This window comes from Vanellus vanellus, assembly GCF_965231255.1.
Source record: "Vanellus vanellus genome assembly, chromosome: 6".
Lineage (NCBI taxonomy): Eukaryota > Metazoa > Chordata > Aves > Charadriiformes > Charadriidae > Vanellus > Vanellus vanellus.
Genome location: NC_138911.1, coordinates 9,041,519 through 9,064,671, shown reverse-complemented (window position 1 = coordinate 9,064,671; position 23,153 = coordinate 9,041,519). Strand labels below are relative to the sequence as shown.

Below are 23,153 nucleotides of genomic sequence, written 5' to 3'. Positions count from 1 at the left end.
GAGCCTCACATCCCAGAGAGGTCCTATTATCTTCTTACTTAGCATTGACTTAATTGCTTCCAAATTACAATGTCCACAATTCAGGAAAGGTGCCAATAAACTGGAGGGGATCCAAAAGAAAACTGAGAGAATAACTGAAGTTAAAAAAAAAAAAGTAATATCTGATAACACACTTCAGAAGATTACTTATTTTTCTTAATAAAAAGAACATAAAGCAAGAAATTAATCCAAATTCATAAAAATTCATCCTCGGAAAAACATGAGATATAATGGGATTTTCAGTGTCCATGAGGCTATAGCAAGATCCATTGGCTAGAAATTAAAGGTATAGCAGAAATAAGAAATAAGATACAAATCAGCCACTGGTATACTTTACCAAGTACTGTGCTGAATCTTGCCTCATTGGCAATTTTTGCCTGCATGTCCTAAAATGTAAACTCTAGTTTCAAACACGGATTGGGAAGGAAAAAAAAAAAGAAAAAAAAAAAAGTCCTATGGCCTGCATTATGAAGAGGTCAGACTAGATGATTGCAACAGTCCTTCTGACTCGATAATCTATTAATCTTATCAGGCAGATCAGAATACACGCTTGATCACTTTCAGGACCGACTGCAAAGTCATCTATAGGCGCACCTATTTTGACGGTATATTTTTAGCCTGAGACTATCTTTTACCTTTAAGCGTCGTCGAGATTAGAACTGCAGATACGTCAAGCAGGCAATAACAAAAACCTAATCGCCTCAAAAAATACTCATTTCAGCTGGCACAGTTATACAATCAAAAAGCAATCCGAAGCCAATAAGATATCCTGTATTTTTTCCGCACTTCCCGGAACTTTACAGAACTCTCCGTGGGACTGAATCGCTCCAGACAAGTTTTCACTGAGCGGAGGCTCCTCACGCCCGAGAGCAGCGCTTTGGAGGAAAGAGGTTAACCAGCCTTTAGCGGAGCGAAAAAACAACGACGCGGAGAAATAAAGGGCGAAGGGGGATGGATGCTTGCCGCCACCGCCGGCCCGGGGGCTGCCGTCTGCCGCCGCGGGGTGTGTGTGTGTGTGTGGGGGGGGGGGGGGGGATAGCCCGGTGCCCCGGCATTGTTCCGGCGGGGCAGCGCCCGGTGCCCGCGGCCCCGCGCAGGCGGAGCTCTCCCCCCGCCGCCCCCGAGCCCCGCTTCCCTCCGGGAGCCCGGTAGGGACGCGTGAACTCTTGAACCCGCGCCGCAGCCCAACGAGAGCCTCCGGGGCGGAGAGCGGCGGCGCGCCCAGCGCGGGGAGACCGCCCGCCCCGCCGCCACGGGCCGCCAGTGCCCAGGGACGGTGGGGAGCCCCCTCCGGCCGCCCCCGGCCCGGCTTGGCGGTCGTGCCCCCCCCCGCCGCCCCAGACGCGGCCCGTCCGCCCGTTCACCCCCGCCCCGCGGCCCGCCCGGCCTCACCCCGCCGCTGGGCCCCGCTCGCCCCCGGCCGCGCCGCAGGGACGCCCCCCGCCGGAGGGGGCACCTCGCCCTCCTCCCCCCACACTGGGGCGCCCTATGGCCGCCCGCGGGGCCAGGCCCCGGCCCAGACCCCGGCTTTTCCTGCCGCAGCCCCCCGGCGGACCCTCCTCACCTGGGCTTGAGGCTGCCGGCGCCCCGCTCGTAGGCCCAGGAGGCGGCGGGCTGCGCGGCGGCCGGGGCCAGGGGGTCGGCGAAGCTGGGGGTCGTCGGGTAGTTCCTGTCCATCATCGGGGCAGGGCGCGGGGCCGGGGCGGCGGGGGTTCCACTGGGGCCCTGCGCGCAGGGCGGCGGCGGCGGGGACCGAGCGAGGCGGGTGGGAGCGGCCCCCCCCTGCCTCATGCGGGGCGGGCAGCGCCGCGGCCCCCTCCCCGGCGCGGCCCAGGCCGCCGCGTCCCGGCCCCCCCTGCCCTGCCCTGCCTCCGCTCCACTCCCCTCCCCTCCCGCTCAGCTGCGGGCGGCGGCGGGTGGGCGGCTGAGGGGAGCTGTACACGGCGGCGGGGGCTGCGCGGCGGCCAGGCGGAGACCCATGTCGGGCTGCTCTTTCCCAGGATGCACCTCCCCCGCCAGCGCACACTGGGGCTCACGGGCTCCGGCTCCGTGGCCGGGGGGCAGGGAGGCCGCGGCGAAGGAGGGGGGGCGCAGCCGCCGCCAGCAGCGCCGGCGGGGGGAAGAGGAGGAGGTCTGTGACTGGGGAACGGGCGGCCGCGGCTTGACGGGGAAGCGGCGGCGGCTGGATGGAGAGCGTGGCGGGGGGCGGTAGTCGCCACCGGGGCGGGGTGGGGGGGCTGAAGGCGGGGACGGCCGGGCCGGGCCGGGCGAGAGGGAGGGGGGTGGAAAGAGGCCGGTTTCTCGGCGGGGCCGCGTCAAGTGAAGCGCTGGCGCTTTGTTGGAGGGGCCGGGGCGGGGCCATCTTGTTGCCGCTGAGGGGAAGCGGCGTCAGCGCCGCGGGCCGGCGGCCCTCCGGGACGGCCGCCACCGACAAGATGGAGGCCGGCAGGCCGCTTACAGCCGCCTCGTCCCGGCTGCCGCCCCGAGGCGGCGGGTTGCCTCACGGGGAGCGCATTGTAAAGCAATTTGTTGGGCGGCTCTCCCGCCCTGCCCCGCCGCGGGAGGAGGCGCCCGGGCGGGCGGGAGCGGCGTCACCCTCCGGTGACGCCGCTCCCGCCCGCCCGGGCGCCTCCCCCCGCCGCCTTCCTCACAGAAAAATTAAACTTGGGGTTGGAATATAAAATTAAAAAAAAACCACAATCCTGTGATGGACGCGGGGGGTGGGGGGTAATTCTGTGGGGATCACCGGGAGAAGCTCATGGCCGTGTTTCCCCTCAGGGCAGCCCAGAGCCTTCCCTTGGCTGCTTCGGGCTCCCGCCTACCCTGCTCGGCGGTTTGAGTCGGTCATCGCTATTCACAGAGGTGAAATAATATACAAGCACAGCCCATTAGTTACTCCCCCCCCTTTTTACAAGGTAAAAGCCTCTAGTATAGATATATCGATATACAGCAGAGCTTTCCAAATGATTCCCCATCAATAAGTCCTTGCAGGCCTGGCGTCTGAATAGGCCAAAAGTCAAACCAGCAAGAGGCTGAAGAGAGAAATGGACAGAAACAGTAAGTATTTAGACCAATCTAAGCTACCTGGTGCACAGACAGTAAATTCCTATATCTTTGGCTGTGTGCTTGTTAAACTATAAGGCAAACAGGCACCAGCTGTGCAGAACAGGGTAGGAGCAAAGGGGGCATCTGTGTGGGGCAGGAGGATGGTGGGTGAACTATGGTGTCTTGCTTTCCCTGCAGGTTGAAGGTACAGAGGCTGAGATGAGCAGGAGGAATGTGCCTCAGAGGTAAAGATGGGGAATATGCACTTGAAAAGAAGGTGACTGCACCTGAAGGCATTGCTCGGAAGAGGAACGTGTGTGCATGCTAATAAGTAAGTCTTTTGAAGATTCAGTTTGTAGTACTCCAGGCAATATCGAACCACAGAGTGAAATGAATTTTATAGTGAAATGTAGAGTTTAAAAACTTGACTGCAGCCACTTGGATTAGATGCTAAAAATAAATAAATCTCAACACTTGAATACAAAAGCAGAGTGGTCAATATTAAATGAGGAAGCAGGAAGGTAAGAGACTTTAGGAGGAGAAGCTGAGGCTCTGCTTTTCTTATGCCTTAGTTTCAAGAAGCAGCAAAGTTCACTGTAGGAAAAAATGCAGCCTTTGGATCAGGAGGGAAAGGTAAGTGTGAAAGTCATCAGCACCGACGAGACTGAGTGAAGTCACCCAGAGGCCAGGGCTGAGGGAGAAGAAGAAAAGAAGCGTACCAAAGCCAGAAACCAGCAGAGTGAGTTTTCCTTGTGTTTGCATAAGTTAGCACCTGTATTGCTTGCAGCTGGAGGAGAGTATGTGGGGGGTGGGGGACTTTCTTCCCCTGAGAAACACGAGGATTGCTGTTTTACATATGAACGAGGCCTGATGACAGAAAATGACTCCAGTTTTATGCTAATGATGAAGCACTTACACTGCTGATACTATTGAAAGTACCATTTCCAGCGGGGAAGGACCACAGTTTTTGATTTCCCTGTAAGATCTCTGCTAATCTCCATTATAATTTACACTTAGTGTGCATTGTTTCCCTCAAGTGGGCCTGAGGGAAGGGCCATCCATGGACCTAAGTGATATGAAATGCCTTTTCCACCTGGCTGTAGTGTTTGGTTATCTAGAGTAAACGTGTTGGTGTGGAGCTACCTTAAAAGTTTCTTGCCACAAATTTGGAGCGACATATTAATAAATTGTAAAACTGCTACTGTTTTGTTTGATTTTTCTGAAGTAATGGCAACATGAACTTTAAAGAGTACATAATGTATTTTAATGTATATTTAATGTATTTTCATTACAGGATGTTTGTCTAAGTTGGGGGTGGGTGTTAGTACTGCTAGATAGGTGGGTGTAAAATCACATTACATGAGAAATTACAAACAACAAGCACCAGTCCAGACTTACAGGCAGGGAAACATACACAATTAGTTTAGACCACTAAGTGAACTAATTGTCATTATACCCCAGACACAGTGTTTCCTTGAACATTGTTGGAGATGATCTTCTTTCCTGTAATCAAAGGGTGAAGTTGAGTGAAACAGAAGTTGTGACAGCTATTGTTAAATTTAATTTCTTTTATGTGGTTTTAATAGAGGTGGAGTACGCTGAAAACTTCATCACTAATGTCCATAATTGCCAAATAAAGTCGGTTTATCCAGTAGTTTGCTTTTCCTGTGTGCGAGATAAACGTACTTGTTCGAAGTTTTCTCATTAAAGCTGATCCCTGCTGCTTGTTGCTGTCCTATGTCTAGGAAAGCTTCCCTGAAGTTTGTGCGTTTTATCTTTTTGTAACCAAAAGATATTTTGTAACACTATTCTGCAAGGCCACAAAAGAGCCTGTGTAGAGTAGAGTAAGTGCTTTTACAGTATCTTAGTATCCGTGATACTTAGAAACAGCTTTTCTGAAAGATGTCAGCAATAGAAAAAATCCTTTGGTAGTTCCTGTTAACATATGTTATTTCCATGTGTAGACTGAAGTGTACATATTAAGATGTATATTTTGAAGTGATACTAGACATGTTCATGGTTCTGAATATTGAAAATATTTTGATTCTTGTGTTAGAAGGGGATGATTTTCTTTCAAATGCAACCATTACTTGCTGTTTGGGACCTGAGCTTCAGTGGGCTTTAACACCTTCTGAACTGTAGTTCATTAGGGAGTGCCTGTAGCCAGCAATGATATTATATCAGCTTATCTCTCAGGTCAAGAATCTAATAAATATATCTTGCTGAAACACAAGCTAATACAATTTTTCACTCTATTTAAGAGCAAAATCTTAAATTACAGCACTGTAACACAATCTGTGCAGCATACCAGCCTGGGGCAGTACTGAATTTTTGTTGCACATATCTTACCCTAGATGAACACTCTCTGCTTGGAAGAATAACTTAAATCCTTTACAGAGTCAAAAACATCATGTGATGAGTAGGAGACAGATTTAACTACTTAAGGTAATGCTTTAATAGGAATCGTCTGCCTAAGGTCTGAAGAGTGATCTTCAAAGCTGCAACATGCGTTGCTTCCTCCAGGTGTGGTGGTATGGCAGCAGGGCTGGGCTGCCTCAGCTGCTTGCTGACACCCAAAGGAGAAGGCTTTGCTCTCTCTTCCTTCTTCCCTGCTCCACCTTCCTGCTCCTAGCAATGTGCTCTGGCCACAAGGTGAGCAGTAAATTCACTCAATTGACAAAAGAACGCTTACTTTTTTTGCCAGAGGTCATTTTTCTGTAATTTTGCTGAGCTGAGTCAGCTTGCTTTCCATCAAATGAGTGCTGGCTCAGGGCAAGCAAGGGTAGTGTGCGGCCAGAAGCAGCTAGGAAGGGAAGGAGATGACAGGAAAGAGCAGGGAAGTTTTACTTTTGATGATGAGACGTTGACTTGGCTTGTGGTATTTTCAGTGTAGAAATCTCTATAGAGTCTAGGAGTGCTTGAGGATATACCTCTGTGGACAGTAACAAGCTTCTCTGCCTGTATGCTAGTTCAGCCAGAATCAAGCCAGCTCTGTTGCAGAACTGTGTTAGCTAATATACTCTCCCCCTTCAGGAGACCTTCCTATTTTCCTCTTTCTGTTTAAATAATTTAATGTTACACAATGCTGAATGGCAATATTGTTTTTTGAGGTCTAGTTTTATGTTTAAAGTGACAGTATGCCAAATGAAACACAGGAGTAAGCTAATGGGTGATTGGCAGTCTTCTGTGACTTGATCATAATTAAAACCAATATATCGGTCACAAATCCAGGGCCAGAATAATGCTCCAATTCATGGTTGGCATTGATTTATTTATTTGTAGCTGATTTGTTTATTTAGTAACTTCTTTGTTGCTTAGTATGCTATTACCCATGTTAACAGAAAAATGTCAGCCAGTATTTGAGTTGAGTGTGGGAATTTTGTATGTTTTTTATGTACAAGACTGGCCAGGCAGAAGGCTACATGGTATGTTACAGCTTTAACAGTACCACAGATGTTGAATACTAGGATAGCACCACTAAGGGTCCTTGTGCGTGCAGCAGCAGATGTTCCTGAATGGGGTGATTCTTCTTATAGGGCCAGCAGTTGCTGCCTGTGCTTTTGGCATCCTTCTTATTGCAGGTACAACAAACTTGGCTCCACGAGGCTTTTCCAAATGTCTCTCTATACCTGTATGCCCTCCTCTTCCACAGAGGGCATTGTTCCTGCCTTTCCGTGACACATGATGCCTGGTTTTGGTCTTGTCCTGGCTCTTCCCTCATGTTTAAGTGCCAAAATATTTTTTTTTCTTGCATTAAGAGGCTTTCAGCTAAACCTGTAAACTGATGGTTTTGCAGCAAAATTCTTGGTATGCTTCAGGGCAATTTTTGATGGCTTGAAAAGAATCATGGAATAGTCAGATGCACATGCTGGATCAGCAGCTTCAGCTGTTGTTGATCAAAGAAAGTAGTTAAAGGCACGGCATGCGGTTAACGCTGCAATTCTGAGATTACAGCTTGGTTGTTAAAAGTGGACAAAAAGGACTGTATTTCAATTCATAATAGTACTTTATTTTTGAACTATCACAGTATGATAAATAGTTCGCTAACATACACAAACATCTTAGTGGTTAGGTTTCAGTGGCTAACCATTTGTCAACAAAAGCTCTAGAAATGCTTAACAGTTAGCCTTGTGCTGAGAGAATGAATCTTCACAATTGTTTGAAAATAGCGTTTCAGAGACTTGAGGACATTGTTTTTTGAAAACTGATGTTTCAAGGATAAAACATTCAAATAAATTGAACGTGTCTGATCAGATGAAGTTTGAAGAAGTTCAGGTCAGAGCTGAGCTGGGTCTAACAAATTACTAACAAATTCTAAAAAGAGTCAAAATAAAATCTGTTCATTGTATTTCTCTGCTGAACACTGATGGACAGTAGGCATCAGCTTACAGAATGTGGGTGTAGCACCTTTGTGCAGGCTTTGTATGTGTGCTGCCAGGCTGTGGTATCTTCCATGAGCAGCAATGGGTAAGTACCTGATCAGATATTATGTGAATAACATGAGTCTTGGTCAGGCCTGCTATTAATCGCTCGCTGCTTTGGGTTGGGGGGGGTGGTGTTTTGTTTTTTTTGTAATGGTGATTCTGACCAAAGAATAAAATTGCAATTGCTTAACAGATTAGATTTTGCATTTAATTTGGCACGTGGCCTCTTTACACATAAAGCTAGACATTAAGAAATGTGCAAATGGGGAAGAAAGTGATGCCTTTCAAAGAACTCACTTGATCTTGGAGCCTCACAGCAAATACTCCCTTTCTTTGCATTTATTTACATATACTAGTCTGTGCATTTATTTGATCAAAAGCTTAAGTATATGTACACATAAATGAAGCAAAATCTTCATAATTCATTCTATTGAACTAAAGTTGATCTGCTAAACCATGGCACTTCTCCTGACGTGGTAAGAGATGGCTGAGCTGGTAGAAGGCTTGCTGCAGCAATGAGATGGAAGGCCTTGTTTCCTTCACTTTCCCAATCCTCCTTCTGGTCATGTGGTCCCACACTTTCCAAGGTGTCACCACTGGCACTTGTGTTGATTCAGCTCAACCACTCAGAAGCAAGCTGTCTACGTTTTTGCAGGATGATTTATGAAGGGCTCTAGTAGGCACCAGAACTGGTGTGAGGTAAGGGGGAGATGTGTACAATGACATAAAACCTTTGCTCTTGACTAAACTCACATTTTTAGCCAGGATTATTTTATTTCAATTCTTACTGGGTATTCTCCTTTGTGTCATACCCATGCTGCATATTTAACATTAAATACTGGATGTTTAGCTATTAAATACCTTATTAGATGCTGATCTTTAGAGATGTTAAACTAAAACTGCTTGAACAACTTGAGTGATCGCAGGTCCAAAATGAAGTAGGTGCTGCATCGGGAATTTAAAACCTGTTATAAGGCCTTTTCAAAACTTGGGTTTAAGTGTACAGATTTCTAGACTGAAATATTTTTCCTGATCCTTTGAAGTCTGGCTGCTGCCTTTACAGTGTGGGCTTCTGGAGGCTCCCAGAATGTAGGCAGCAAGATGCCTGCATTGGGTGGCCTCTTTTGTTTCTGTAGTCTAGGTGCTATGCGGTTCCTGAGGACTGAAAGCAGGAGGGAAAGGAGGAGCTAAAGGCCTTGCTGTCACTGTGAGGAGACTGGGGAAGCTGTGCAAGAAGAGTGGTTTGCAGAGAGTGGGAGGGGACCAAGTGCTTGGGAACCATGTCCAGGAAAGAAAAGAAAAAAAAAAAGCAGCAAACAGGTGAGTGTGTGCAATAGCAGATTATGAATAGACACAGGAAAAGGAACCGGAGAAGGAAAAAAGTTCAATAGCAAATTATAGGTAGAACAATAAGAAAAGAAAAAAAAATAACAGAAGGAAATGAAAAATGTAAAGCAAAAGTAGTTAATGTAGTTATATCTTTTCAACATTGACAAAATTTACTGCATAAAACATATCCAAAGTACATTCGATACTGTTCTGTTATTTTCTGTATAAGCAATTAGTGTAGTTGCCCTTGTGGAGTTATTTTATGGTAAAATAGAGGAATGGTGTCCACTTGGTGAAAATTTGGGGAGGCTGCTCCCACAGGGGTGAACAGTAAACTAAATTGTAGTTTAAACACTAATGGAAGTACTATTGCTTCCTTTGTTGGTACATCATAGGACCCACTGTTCCCAGCTGGAGCTAGTCTTTTGCTGACATTTCAGTATTTTGCCAAATTAGTCAGGGCGGTTGTGCAGTAATTGTTTTGGACGTTTCAAAGTGAGTGGGCTGGCTTTCTGTTAAATGGACACAGATTAAAAGTTAGATGGGAAATTTGATTAATCTGAGTTTTGGCTAGCGCTTTTTTTTTTTTTTTTAAAAGTAAGCAGCGTCAGTATGCTGTAAATTTGCTCAGCTTCCACATAATTTTCAGAATTGATGAAATCCAGTAGATACGAACTCCTCATTTTTTTGTAGCAGGGAACTATATAGCTAAAGTCATAATATAGTAAACAGATGACATAAAAGACATTTTCCAAAGAACTGGGATCCTATTTTCCCGAGACATTTAATGAGAATGAAGCATTTATACCCCACCAGCTGTATTCCAAGTTTCAGTTCAGTTGACAGATTAAAAAGCTTCAAATATAGGAGGCGATTCTGCTCTTCTTTGGGGAGTTTTAACCAGCTATCTCAGCTTATCTTGTGTGGTTGGGAGAAAAAGCACAAATCTGACAGTTGTCATCCAGTGAGCAAAACAAGAGCGGCTTAATTCAATGTAATTTGCTGTGCTACAGTATTTGCTCTACCTAGCTGCCCTCATCTATCCCTCCGGCCTCTCTGCAGATGTTTATTCTCATTGCACAATGCATACCTTCACTTCAGATTGAAATCACCATTACCGTCGAGGAAGTGCTGTTTCCCATGTTGCTTTTGCATGCCTGTTCTGGTCCTCACTGGAGTGATCTTGCTCAATCCACTAACCCTAAGGAAGTGGGTATTTTTGGGCTACATTATCATGTTAAATCTTCTCACCCAAGGTCTGGTTAAAGTCAAGGAAGATGAAAGGGTACAACACTTAGTTCAGTTGGCTTGTTTGTCTTGAAGACTTCATCTCCAGTGCCTGCAGTTCATGGTTCAGAACCTCGGATGCATAAGTGAACTAGAGCAGTGAAGTAGAAAGCTTCTGTCCAGAGTAGAAATTGCCAATGTTAAAAGAAAACAAACTATGACCCTTTTACCCTGTTGATAGGTGCTATATGGCATGAAGAAGAGTGCATGCCATTACCAAATCCATTAAAAAAAAAAAAAAGGAGTTACTAGAGTTTTTTTAACTTTTTATGATAGGCTGAATTAGCATTTTCTCTTTTGCTGTAATTAACCTGCATAAATGTTTATTTCGATTTTTTTTTTTTTACAAAATAATATAGAGACTAGCAGAGTTTAAAATATTGCTACCAGTACCCCAACAAAATGACAGCACTTAACATCAAAGTTAGAACTAAACTATAACCAGTGACAAATGCATTCCAAAGGCTCTGTCAGATCAGTAAAAGGAAATATAAGATTAAGTAACAAGGACTGTTTACACAATTCAGAAATGACTGGAAACAGTGAAAAGTTACCACCTGAATAAAGTGCAGCGTATTTGGGAAGATGTGCTTAACGTTTTTGAGAGGAAAATACATGCAACTTCTTGATTGTGAAAATGTTAATAGTGATACATTTCCACATGCTAGGAATTAATGGACAGGCATTAACAGTGTAGAAGGAGCAAGCTTGAAGTGTTCAAAAGATGGCTTTTAAACCTGGGGTTTCCTTCCTGTTCTCTACACCACATGGCACAAACGAGGACAGCAGCAATAAAACTTTTGTTGACAGATGAGACCGTGGGTAGAAGTTTGTTGGTTTTTTTTGTTGTGGTTTTTTTTTTAAACTTTAAATGAACCTGTCCTGTTGATCAAAGTAATTAAACCGTGTTGCTAATAACCTACAGGTAATTATTGCAGTTTATTCACAGCTGGTAATCTGATGAAAGATAAGGAATTTTCCTATGCCTTCCAAATTTCAAATATACTTTTTAAGGGCAGATCAGCCTCAAAACATTCTAGTTAATGTAAGTAGGCATCATTAAACAACAGAATACTCCAAATCGGGTTTGGCAACAACATTGTGGTAAATAATTTGGCAGAGCATTATACTTTTTTTTTTTTTACCTGAAGTGATTAGTTATTTCACATTTGGTGCCAATCCCAGTTAAGCTGAAGCCAATAAAAAGCTTCCGTAGACTTTGACAGGACCAGAATCAAATGCTTCATGAACTGTGGTGAGGAAGTGGCACTTCCATGTGACGCTTTGGTTTTGCTCATCTAATGAATTCACAAAAACACCAACACCCTTCCCCCCCCCCCCCCCCCAAAAAAAATAGAAAGACATAATGCTTATAATACTATTTATCAGACAATTTATCAAATAGTAGGCTTTCTTACTTAACCTGTTTCTTGCTTTAAGTGAAGTGATTTGGTTTTCAGTTGACAGAGCTGGACTGCTTTTCTGACCCTCAGTTATTTGCTCTACCTAATAAATTGTCCTGATTTATAAAAAGTTGCATGCTGTAAGATTGTATGTTGCTGAAAGGGCAACACAAAGGTTTTTTTTGAAAATTGTTCAAGGCAATGGCCAGTGGAATTTACATGTTTAAACCTATTCTGAGAGAAACAGAATTTAAATACTACGCAATTTTCCCCAGTGTTTTGTTTAGATGCTTCTGTTTTCAACTGTCATAGTAGAGATTTCTGTTAATTCACTTAAAATCCACTGCCTGTCCTACTGGCCCTTGAAAGAAAGTGTCTGGAAGTCAAACCACTGATGATTTACATCTGCGCACAAATTAGATTAAACGTGCTGCTGCTTTGCTCCTCAGAAACTTCCTCCTCCTCCTCCCTAAGGACACTTATTTGCTGTTTTCTATATTCTAATAGCAACTGCATTTTCAAAGGAAACTGCATGTAAAATTTGGAAATGTGGCAAACACTTCTGAATTCACAAGTCACCATAGTCAACCTTGTTGATTTTTCCCTGTGATAACCCTGACGAATCTAAAAAGAAGTTCTAAAGGAAGTTCTAGAAAGAGACAGGATACAAGGTAAGAGCGTCTTGGGCCAGGACTCAATGTAAGAAAGAAGAAAAACAAACTAAACCCAAACAACTGCCATTCAAGGGAATTTTCTCCCTTTACAAGGAGAGGTAAGTTCACATTATGTTCAACTAAAACTTAAGCTTTGCTCCCTATTTACAATGAGCAGAATGTGTCTTGCAAATTTTCATGTTGCAGGCAAACAGTATTTGAGTGTCAGTCACTGCATATTTTGAGTATCTTCAGAGTCTAAAGTGCAGGTTATTTGAGTAAATTTGAAGTGTTACACCCCACAGAAGGTGCAGTTTGCTCCCCAAAGAGCTACAGCATTGATGTTTAACAGTTACACCATCTTAACGCTTTTTAATCATGAAGGTCAAGATTTTTGCTTGCACTGCATGGAATCATTTGCAAATGATTTGTAGGAATAGTAGAAGAATCAAATTTTAAGTGATTAAATAGGTTTCTGTACGATTTCTGTAGTTTATTTAAAATGTGACTCTGCAAAAATCACTGTAGTAACATTAAAGAACCTCTGAACTCACACAAGACCTTGTGAAGTCCCTTTCCTTGAAAGTGCTCCTATCAGTCCCATTAGTTTAGTCATTTTTGAATCCCAGGAAAAAACTAGAGAAAAGTGTGCTCTACAGCTCAAGATGCACATGAACAAATTTTAAAATTGTTAGCTAAATGAAAAGGAAATACGGGAGAAATGCATTTGCAAGCTTGTAATTCCATAGCTTCATCATAATTCTGTATTCTGGTTATCAACAGTTACCTTGCACAATTCACTTATTTCAGTCTTACAGAATAGTAACCTCTGAGAACTTCAAAATGCTGTTACAAGTAGAGCAGAAGTGAATTGAAGCTATCTCAACAAGGGGATTCCCCCATCTCTCAACAGGAAAGAAGCTGCAAAGAGGTTTGTGACTTGTCAAATCTGATGCCAAAGCTTTAGGAATAAGAACACAGTCTGATGTCCACTGATATCAGCTGGGTTGTATGTATTTTTCAAAGGGCAAGAGCTCCTTGTGTAGCATTTTCAATACGCCCTCCTTATATTCCAATATTTGGGATACTTTCTTCTTTACAAAAGTATTTACAGATTAAAAATCTTGTGTCAGTCCTCTGCATCTCACTCAATAGCACTGTAGGTTTTAGCATGTAAAAAAGCATAAAATTCAGTTAAACATTACATATAAATATTCAACCTTTATAATATAAAAGTGCATTTTAGGCACCAAATTAAAATACCATTTGCTGTTTTCAGCATTGGTCAATGGGGGGGTGTGGTGTGGGGTGAAGAGTTGTTGCTTCTTAAAAAACTTCATTGCATGTGTCCAACTAGGTAGCTACTGTAATACAAGAAAACACCAGCCTGACATGTTATCTCTGAGATGCTCTCATATGGCTTCCTGTAGCTATGGGAAACCTTTTCCACTACAATGCCAAATATTTGACTAGGAGGTAAAGGGACAGCAGTGTTGGTCTATGACTTGATTAGCAAAATCTGTAGACCATATAATGTTGGGGGTAGATATTTTAATAGGATGTAAAATTAAGGGTGGCTACAACTAGAGATACAGAAATTTTGTTGATGCAGTTAACCAGGAACTCCCTGAAATTCTTGACTATTGCTCTGTGGATACCGGTTATTTATCTAATGTGATGTTTCATTCTACTCAAAGGTATCGTTTTGTTCTCCCAGTAGGGCAATACATACCTATGCAAAGCGCTTCTGTGGGGTAGTTTGGGCTTTGATTTGACAAGATAATTGTCTTTTTCAACATTTAAATTTTTAAACTGCAAAAGAAACAGTATCTGTGAAACCTGGGTCGTTTTTAACAAGGGACGAATCTCTAGCTATTTGCTTAGCATCCCAACCCATGGTACTCTGCTTGTTCAGCACTAAATACCAAGTCAAAATGAATATAAAACCCTTTGATAAAGTATACTTTGTGAATGGGTAATATGCCACGCAATTAGTGGCTCCTTTTCATCCAAAACTGTAATCACAAAAATACAACAATTTGAGTAGTGTGTTAACCAGCAATGTCTAAAACAAACCAGTGTAATTCAGAAGCAGTAATATACATACATTTGAAAGATCAAATCATGAAATAATTTTCATATTCAAATCTATTACTACAATGAATAGAAAATTCACACAGCAATGAAGTGAATATATCAAACAACAAAGTAGACTTCTTATGATGGTTTAAAATATTAATAGTCACCAAAAATGGCTAGTTTCAATAAAACCAATTAAAATACTGTTCATCCTAAAGGAAAAAAAAAGAAAACTATTAATGGTAACATCAATAGTAGGATAGGATGGCTCAAAGTGCTTATGGAAGAGGGTGGCGGTACAAGATGTAGTCTTTATGCAGTCCCTCCTCTTGGCGCAATAACCTTGTGCAAAGAACAGTCCTGCAGTCTTTGCAAAAGGTCACCTCTTTTCCCAAATGGGATTTTCACTCGTTCCTAGTTGTGCTAGAGATCTTTCACATTTTTGTAAACTGTCTTGCAATATGCAAGGTAGCACACACTTTTTAAAAAAAGTATGTTATGTTTCAGAAATCCCCCCTCACCCCAGAAAGAGGTTTGTGATTAAGGGGCAGGGAGCGACATAGACTTTGTGAACAACCGTGCCCCTTTTGGGGGCCCTGGATAAGGGGGTGGTGGCACATCGTGTTGTCCATCTGAAGTAACTGCTTGCTCATAAGTTGGTAGTCCTGAATCTTCAGTTCTGAGAGGAAGTGGGTTTAAAGAAAATTCTTCATGCCTTCTGAAGATGTTAGATGAATTACGTCTTCTACTTCTTACATAATCCAAGTACCTAAACAAAGTTAACAGCATTATAAGTGTCAGCTTCTGTTTTAAAGGGAAGAAAGAATATAAAGTCTTAGTTGTAAAACAAACAAAAAAAACCCCAACCCAAAACAACCACAACAAAATAAATAAATAAATAAATAAAACAAAACCCCACAAACAAAAAAAAACCCACCAAAACCTACTTGCCTTCAATGATCACAGAGACCAGAAGCCAAATACTCTCTCCAAACCACTGGGTAAGAATAGCTCAGTAGTGTGAAATTTATAAGGAAGACGAAGCACAGAATCCTTTTGTGTTCCTTTCAGGTTTAGGACCAAGGAACAAACAGGGCTGGAGAACTGGTAGAGAAGCATTTCCTCCAACCTGCTTCATCTCACATCTGAGGTAGACTACGTGCCATGAAGAGCATACACCCTACTTTAAAGAGCGATCAGAATGTGTTCGACCTTCCATTGCAGGCCGCAACGCATTAAAATGATTCCATCTTTTTAGTAAGAATATTTTGGAACCAAGAACACACAGGAAAAAAAAAAACCCAAAGGTACATCAACCACGCAAGTGGTGTTTTACATTTTTGTGTTACTAATTTCAGCAGAATTACTCCTAGTGCTCACCTAAATTTGCTTCCAGGAAAGTAAGAACTAGAACATCCACCGGATTCTCTGAGAATACAGTCAGACAAACCCACAGTAATTTTTAAATTTCACTCTTATGCAAGAGTGTGTTTTGGTGTTTGTTTTTTTTTAAGCAGTGAAATTCCTTACCCTGGTGGTTGCCTTGATTTGCATCTACTTTTACAGCAGTAGAAGATAAGCAGTGCAATTATAACCAACAGTACTCCAGCAGCAACTAGACTGATAAGAAGTCCTGTAACATTAATCTTTTGTAGTGTCTCATCACCTGAAGATAAAACATTGGTTATTTTCATTTTGTGTTCTTTCCATCTACACAGTATACAGTTTACACTCTGAAATATTAATTTTACTGTGCTATAAGGCTGTTCCTTTCCACAAATGCCTAGTTTGCTGTAAGAAGCCATAGTATCTGTGCAGCACAACCCAAGAGTATCATTTGCATTCAGCTTAAAGCAAAAGTGAGTAGATACTCCCTTTACTGTACATAAAACTGTTGAGATGTCTGTCTTCTAAGGCCTTCCAAATATTACTTCATGTACTTGTGACCGTAATCAGGCTGTAGATCTTTCCTCAAGTCATACTGACCATTTTTTCCTAAAACATCTGGCATAAGACTACTCTGAACCTGAATCAGACTGATATTACTATTAAAGAAATGGGGCGGGGGGGAGGGGAGGGGCACGGCAGGACAAAAAAAAAAAACAAAACACAAAAAGCAGCCACACAATGATTGTAAAGTTCACTGATTGCGTAATAAAACAAAGAAATGGACAACAAAATTCATACTGTTTTTACCTACAGATTTATAACGGATCCCACTGTAAGATGCTTCAGTTGGTATGTTTTATTGTATCAGATAATGCAATATACTTGCACAGTTCACAGTGAATTTCAGTAAAAAGATCAATTCTGATTTTGCTGACTGAATACATGGTGTATTTTTAAGAATGTACTATTATAACAAAACCACAAAATATTGCAATATAAGAAAAGAATAAAAAGGTGGCTTACCTATTTTTATTTTAGGGCCTTTAGTTGAATAGTCTTTCCAAAAATCCATCTATAAAAACACAAAGGATCAGATTTATACGAGATACAGAACTGGCAGGCTTATTGACAGTTTGTTTTTTTTTTAATATGGTACTGTGGGCATAAACGGAAGCAACTCCCACTGAAGGATTTGTACTTGCTTATCCCACCATATTTTTCTCATATATTCAAGTTTGCATAAAAATTAGTTTCACAAAGAAGAAAATGCCAGCTGGTGAAAGAGAAAGTGCATTTAACTGTCCAATGCTACCTGATATTTCTGCCTGATTACAGAAGTTAGCAAATATTCTGACACTAAAAAAATGCTTGAGATTAATCTTTGTAAATCCCTACAGAAGAGTATTAGTGAGGCAAAGTCAAGTTCTTAAGAATCAGACATTTGTGTGAACAGTATTTGAATTCATATCAGCTAGGAAAAATAATGGGATCCATTTAAGAGAAACTTTTATATTGTATGACTGCTATGCATTAAATGTGTTTAGCTATAATTTCCACATTTGCTACACAGCAAAATACTCCATGAAGACTCTGATTTAACACTTTCATCTTTTTCTTAGGAAAATGCTAGCAAGGGCAAACTAACACTTTCACCTTCAGAATAAGACTGTATTCCTTGCTCTTTTTGCAGGTTAGTGCAGAGCACATCTAGAATTATGAAGAGATTCTTGCAGCATGCACAAGAGCCAGTCTTCAGACAATCGTGTTCCATTACTGGGCTGAAAGGTTGCTTATGTGTTTTTCTCTTTTTATATACTAGCTTTCTTTCAAGCTGTATACAGGTAGCAATTTAGAAGATAATGCTATAGGAATACTCAGCAATAGCTGAACTGCAGATTTGCTCCATAGTCCTGTCTTATAAAACACTTCTTTGGCATGACACAAGGACACCATCAGCCAATTAATACATAGAGCATGGGGAACACATTGAAATTGGATGCTGAGAAGTTAAAAAAAAAGAAGTGAGATTCTGAAAACACATATAGGTATATCCACAAGTGGTACATCTGTAGTTTCATTTATATTTGTTTGCAGAATTGGAGCCCTTATCTAAAGTCTTTAAGACAACAGTACATAATCAGGCATATTCAGTGTGTATCTATAGCAATAACCCTATCTAATTGGGGTCCTAATTTTACAGTAAAATAAGCAATCATTTTAAATGCTGTTTTCAGAAGGGCTACAGTATTTAGATACAGTAATGACTTAGTCAGTAAGTCAGTATATTAAGTTTGAACAGCTACCGTTTTATCAGGATCTTCAAAAATTTCTCTCGCTTCTTCATAATTGCACAGCTCTTCAAAGCATTCTCTTTCCAGGTTATCTGCTGTGAATGCTTCAAAATCAAATCTGTTATTTAGAAGATGCCGTCCGATGAATAAATTGGCCTCCTTTTCTGATGTGAACACTAATAAAAAAAAATCAAGTTGATTTTAAACAAGTCAGGAAAGCTAAATTTGTTATTTTTAAAGGATTGTTAATATCCTAAAGGAGCATATTGAGACCCCTTCCTCCCCTAGCATCTCTCAACTACATACAGGAAAAAGAAACTTCAGGGTCTCCTCCTAAAATGTCTTCTGTGCTGCTAAATTTTCTAACTACACAATATAAAATAAACATAATTTTGTTTCTCATAAAGCATTACAGCTATTCCTCATACTGGCCAAGACAATTTGATTCTCATGACAGCTGTTATTCAAGTTTTGGTATTATCCCTCTGGGATGTAGGCATCAGGATTTACTGGAGCTCTTAAGAACAAAGTAATAGTCGCATAAAGCAGAAATTCAGTCAGATGCAAATGCAGCAAGGCCTCAGTCTACTGCAGGAAGGAGGCAAAAGGGGAAAAAAAGGAAAATACCCCCAAAAAACTCTTCCTTCTAAAGAATCCTCAATATACATTGATCAATATTCTGGTATCTGTGAGTTCCAAATTTTGTTCATGGTATTTGGATTTTAAATCGTGGTAGCAGAGTCCTGTTCACTTTACATTTGTTCCCTTTTCACAATCATGGCAGCAAGTTTCATGTAAAGGTTGGCATAGTGCCAACTTAGTTTGTTTTGAATTAGTCCATGATAGGAGTTTTATTGACAACAGGCATTTCTGAAGACATTTAATTCTTTTCTTCTTTTATGCTTATTACAGGCTCCATGAGGCCTCATGAAGTACATTGTGAGGTGAGATTCCAGAAGAGTTAGTGAAATTATAGAAGGCTTTGGAATACAGGAATGCATTTTCTCACAAGGCATTTTCCATAGTCAAGTTTTAGCCTGCTCTTACTACAGCTTCTTAAAAAAAAATATATATATATATATATATGACAGAACTAGTTTTCTGGCTTGGTTTCCAGTGAAAGCCTAATCTGTACTCCAAGCAATTCAGGCTATTTCGTCAAGCAAAATGACTAGAGGATTATTTTTGCAAGTGTAATGCAGAAAGAGCATTGTTACATACCAAGCCAGACAGCTAAAAAAGGAGATGAGATTCAGAATAACGTTATTCAGCTACAAGTGAGTTCTATGTTCTTGTTAGCTTGTTTGGCCAGATTATCACATCATTCAGGAATTTTTACCCTAATAGTTACTCTTAGATCTTGCAATGGTATCTCAAAATGGTTTGCTCTCTGAAAACTACGAAAACTGCAGTGTAACTTGTATATTGGTTGTTTATGTCTTTAATATTATAGTATATTGAACAAATGTTACAGTATATATTTATATACTTTATATAACATTACAGTATATATTGAAGAAGCCACATATGTACACGCGTATTTGCGTAGGAAAGGAAATCTGTTATTTTAAAGTAATTGCAAGAAAAATCTAAGCTTAAAGTATTTATGCTATATCTAAGAGTAACCAGAGAGAAGGACTTCATCCAAAAAGATCCCAAAACCCACAAGTGGAAAGGGAAAAGAATTACATGGGAAAAAAATGTTATTGACACCTTGGCTGAGTACAAATCATCAGAATAACTTCAATCTGCTGAAACTGAGTTTGTCAGTTTTGCTCAGCAGTGTTTCATTCCTTACCATGCAAGTAATATTCGCTATACTTCTGAATAGATAACATAATTGATGCATTTTTATTAATGTGGCACGCGTAGGCAAACTGCCTGGAGTCTAGGACTCCTAATTCCCAGTGATATATGCTACTTTTCTCTTTCAAAGAGTCTTTATCCATTTATCTGTACTGTCTTCATTTTGTTGGACATAGTCAAAGTGCACCTATCTCCATCTGCAAATTACCTACAACCTGGTGATTAGGATAGTAGTTGGTGAACGGAACAGATGGATTTGAATTCTCTCCTCTACATGAGGGAACTGAATGCAGTCCTGCAGTCCTTAGGCCATGCTCCAACAAAATGGTAAATCCAGTTTTAGGATGCCTAGCATTTAATTAAAAATGTATTCACACGTGCTGAATAACGTAACTCTGCTGGTAAAAACTGTTCAGAAAATGCTGAAGGGGTAAACTCTCCATGTAGGTACCCCATACTCTTGGCAACCGTTCTACTTGCTAAATTATTGGGTAAAGCATTGGACCCCTCTTTTTCCAGCTCCATTGTCAGAAGAGGGTTCTACACGTGAACTCACAGGAAAGAGGCAGCCTGGCAGCCCGACGTTTTATGCCCCAGAGCAATACGGATTTTAATGAATAACCCGTCTCAAGCATTTTTCTGCTCGCCATGTTTTCTGCTCTATTACTGCCCTGAAGGGGTCTCCTGCTCAGTGTGATGACTTCTTAAAGTTTGTCTTAAGGTTTCAGCACTCCTTACCCACTGAGGAGACTGGACAGCTAAGTTACAAATTCCTTTTTGAAGCCCTGATGCTTAAATGTTGAGTATCACACGGCTTGGCATCGTAGTGCTTGAGTCCTTTTGGGGAACTCCATTTGTTTTTACCTCAATTCCTCTCCACTTCCCTCCCTCCCAAGTGAAGAACTGCAATAGCAGCACTATGTTTATCTTTCAAGGTGTTGTAAGGGCATCTGGTATTGAGAAAAAGTTTCGATCTCAAAAACCAAGCAAATAAACCCTTTAAAATACAAAGCAATTTTAGGTATTTAGATACACAAATGAAACTGTGATGTGCTCAAGTAGTACCAAAGCAGTACTGTCTTAATACAGATTTCAAACTTTTGGAATTTTGATGTTACTTAGAGGATTCTGGTTATATCAGTGACAATAAACTCAGAGGCCTGGAGAAAGCTCAGTTGTCCCAATCTGCGCTTACTCCTGGATCTGATAAGTACTTAATATCGACACCCCAGTCAATTATCAATCCTTTCAGCAAAAGATATTAAAATATTCTAAAATTAAGCATAAAGCAACTTAATTTTTTTAATGAAGTAAAAAAAAAAGTAAAACAAAACCAAAGCTATTTACACACATTAAGAGATTTCTCAGCAGAAGCAAAGTTACAGTTTTATTTTGGAAAGCATAAAAGTCACATTAGAAGTAAGTTACCGTCTTTCCATTCGGGTTGCTTCAAGTCATTCAATCTCCCTGCGCAGTGAGGAAATGCAAAGATCACTGGGTGTAGTTGACACAGCAGTACCAAAAACACAAACATGGTGTGGTATCTGTCAGACAGAAACTAACCTGAGTTAAAAAAAAAAAAAAAAGACAATGCAACCTGCCAATGTGTCCGCGATGACCCTTGAATGAAGTCATCCAGTGCAAGCGCCCACACGCCACTGAGGCGAGTGGATCCCTAGAAGAAAGACACCGATCCAAACTGGTCCTGCGTGCCTCTCCGTCGTTCTTCCGTTGCGTAACGCAGGCGCAGGCCACCGGGCCGCTCTCCCCACCGCCAGCCAAAGCCTCCCCAGCCCGGTTAGCTGGAGAATTAACGGGGAGAGACCACACGCGAGGGTGCTGCAGGTATGCTCCCAAACTTCAGAGCGCTGCGACTGTGCTGCCAGAGCAGCCACGGCCAGGCTGTAAAAGCTACCTGACGGGAAGGGACGGACAGAAACCATTTTGTCGGGAGAACACTGTTGCCAACCTCACGCCCAACGCCCCCGAGGGGAGTCTGCGCTCTCCCACCTGGGATGACTGTAGAAAATAAGAACGAAGTAAGACCTGCATTATTCTGAGAGACGCCCAACACCCAGAAAAAAACACCATCGCCGCCTGAAGCGGAGACCTGCGGCGACCACCCGAGGGGCGCCCACAACGCCAGGGCAACAGCCGCCCTACCGCCAGCTTCCCCCCGCCTCCCCTATGGCTGCCCCGGGCCCACCGCCGCGGAGGACGCCCGCTCCGCCGCACCCCGCCCCAGCACCAGCCCCCGCCGTCGGAGCCGACTGTAGTCGGGCCAGGCTCCGGGGAAGCGGGAGCCGTCGGCCGGGGAAGCGCCCCCCACTCCGTCTCGCACGGCGAGGAGGGAGAAGGGGCGCCGCTTCCCGCCCTGCGGCCTTACCTGCTCCGGCGGCGACCTGAGGAGAGCGGCTGGCGGGGCCAGCGTCTCTCGGGGCTGCCGCGGCGCTTCCTGAAAAGGGCGCGGCGCAGTCACAGGGTTGTCACAGGGTTGTACTTGGGCCGCCCCACCCGCCCTGCCCGGGGTCCGCGCCTCTACGGGCGGCGGCACCGGTACCGGTACCGGTACCGGCACGTCGGGCTGACGCCTCCCCGGGGCGGGGGGCGGAAACGCCCCCGGAGCCTGAGGTAAAAGGGGGTCGGCCGGCAGCGGCGGGCTGGCTGGCTGGGGAGGGAGCTGAGCGGTGTTGGGGCTCTCCCTCGGGACCCGGCCCCTCTTCCAGAAACCCGTCTGTCTCCTCAGGTCGCCCCCGGGATCCCTCTGAGGACAAGGTAGCAGTCCTGTGGACAACTTTTACTGTTAAAACCGACTTTTCGCCTTTCTCCCCCCTTAGGGTTATTCATGATGCTGAAAACCGAGTTTAGCTTTTTACTGCCCAGAAGCAAAGCCCTCGGTGTGATGGGAGGGTGTCTGCTGGGCAGAAACTGTGGAGAGGAGGCGTCTCCTAACAGGGGTGAGGCAGTGCACCTTTAACTAGCTGCTTATCCACAATTAATTATTTATCTGATAGTGAACTGGAGTGTTTTATCTCCACCAAGCTTTTCTAGCCAGGCAGCTAACCACAGGGGGAAAAAGGACCAGCATAAGTTTTGCACATGTTTAAATAACTTTGGGAAGTTGTTTTTTGTTTTTTTTGTTTTTTTTTTTTTTAATCGGTGAAGCAAACCTTAGTGTATTTCTAAAAGGCTAGCGAGTGGCAGACATGGTTCCCTGAGAAGGCGCAAGCTGGGCTCCACTCGCACACACCTGCTCCGGGGCCTCCCATCGTCCACCTTCCCAGGGCGGAGGAGCAGCCTGGCCCGGAGGCTGGGTTCAAGCACATCAGTCTGTGGCTGTTTCGGCTTCTCCAAAGGACAAGAGAGAAGCAGTTGAGTAATTGATGTTTGGTTTAAGAGTATTTTCCC

The 23,153-nt window shown here is 42.9% G+C and overlaps 1 protein-coding gene and 1 long non-coding RNA gene across 3 annotated transcripts; one reads left to right on the top strand and one right to left on the bottom strand.

Annotated features, from left to right (window-relative positions):
- The first annotated feature begins 3,145 nt into the window (after positions 1-3,145).
- Positions 3,146-20,351, top strand: LOC309673764. 2 transcript variants are annotated; one of them, XR_014269341.1, is made up of 8 exons: positions 3,146-3,415; positions 8,645-8,828; positions 12,035-12,198; positions 12,991-13,111; positions 15,331-15,566; positions 17,339-17,433; positions 18,852-18,883; positions 20,265-20,351. It is a non-coding gene; the product is annotated as an uncharacterized lncRNA (long non-coding RNA). The 2 variants fall into 2 exon arrangements; XR_014269342.1 differs by lacking the exon at positions 3,146-3,415 and having other exon boundaries at positions 8,397-8,828.
- On the bottom strand, positions 14,800-21,547 carry PRRG4 (proline rich and Gla domain 4; the record flags this gene model as incomplete). Its single annotated transcript, XM_082485622.1, has 5 exons — positions 21,174-21,547; positions 17,952-18,115; positions 16,672-16,720; positions 15,790-15,925; positions 14,800-15,028 (listed from the first exon to the last, which is right to left on the bottom strand). Exons 1-5 carry the CDS (start codon positions 21,277-21,279, stop codon positions 14,800-14,802), a joined length of 684 nt encoding a protein of 227 aa, XP_082341748.1. The 5' UTR covers positions 21,280-21,547.
- Between the last annotated feature and the right edge of the window lie 1,606 nt (positions 21,548-23,153).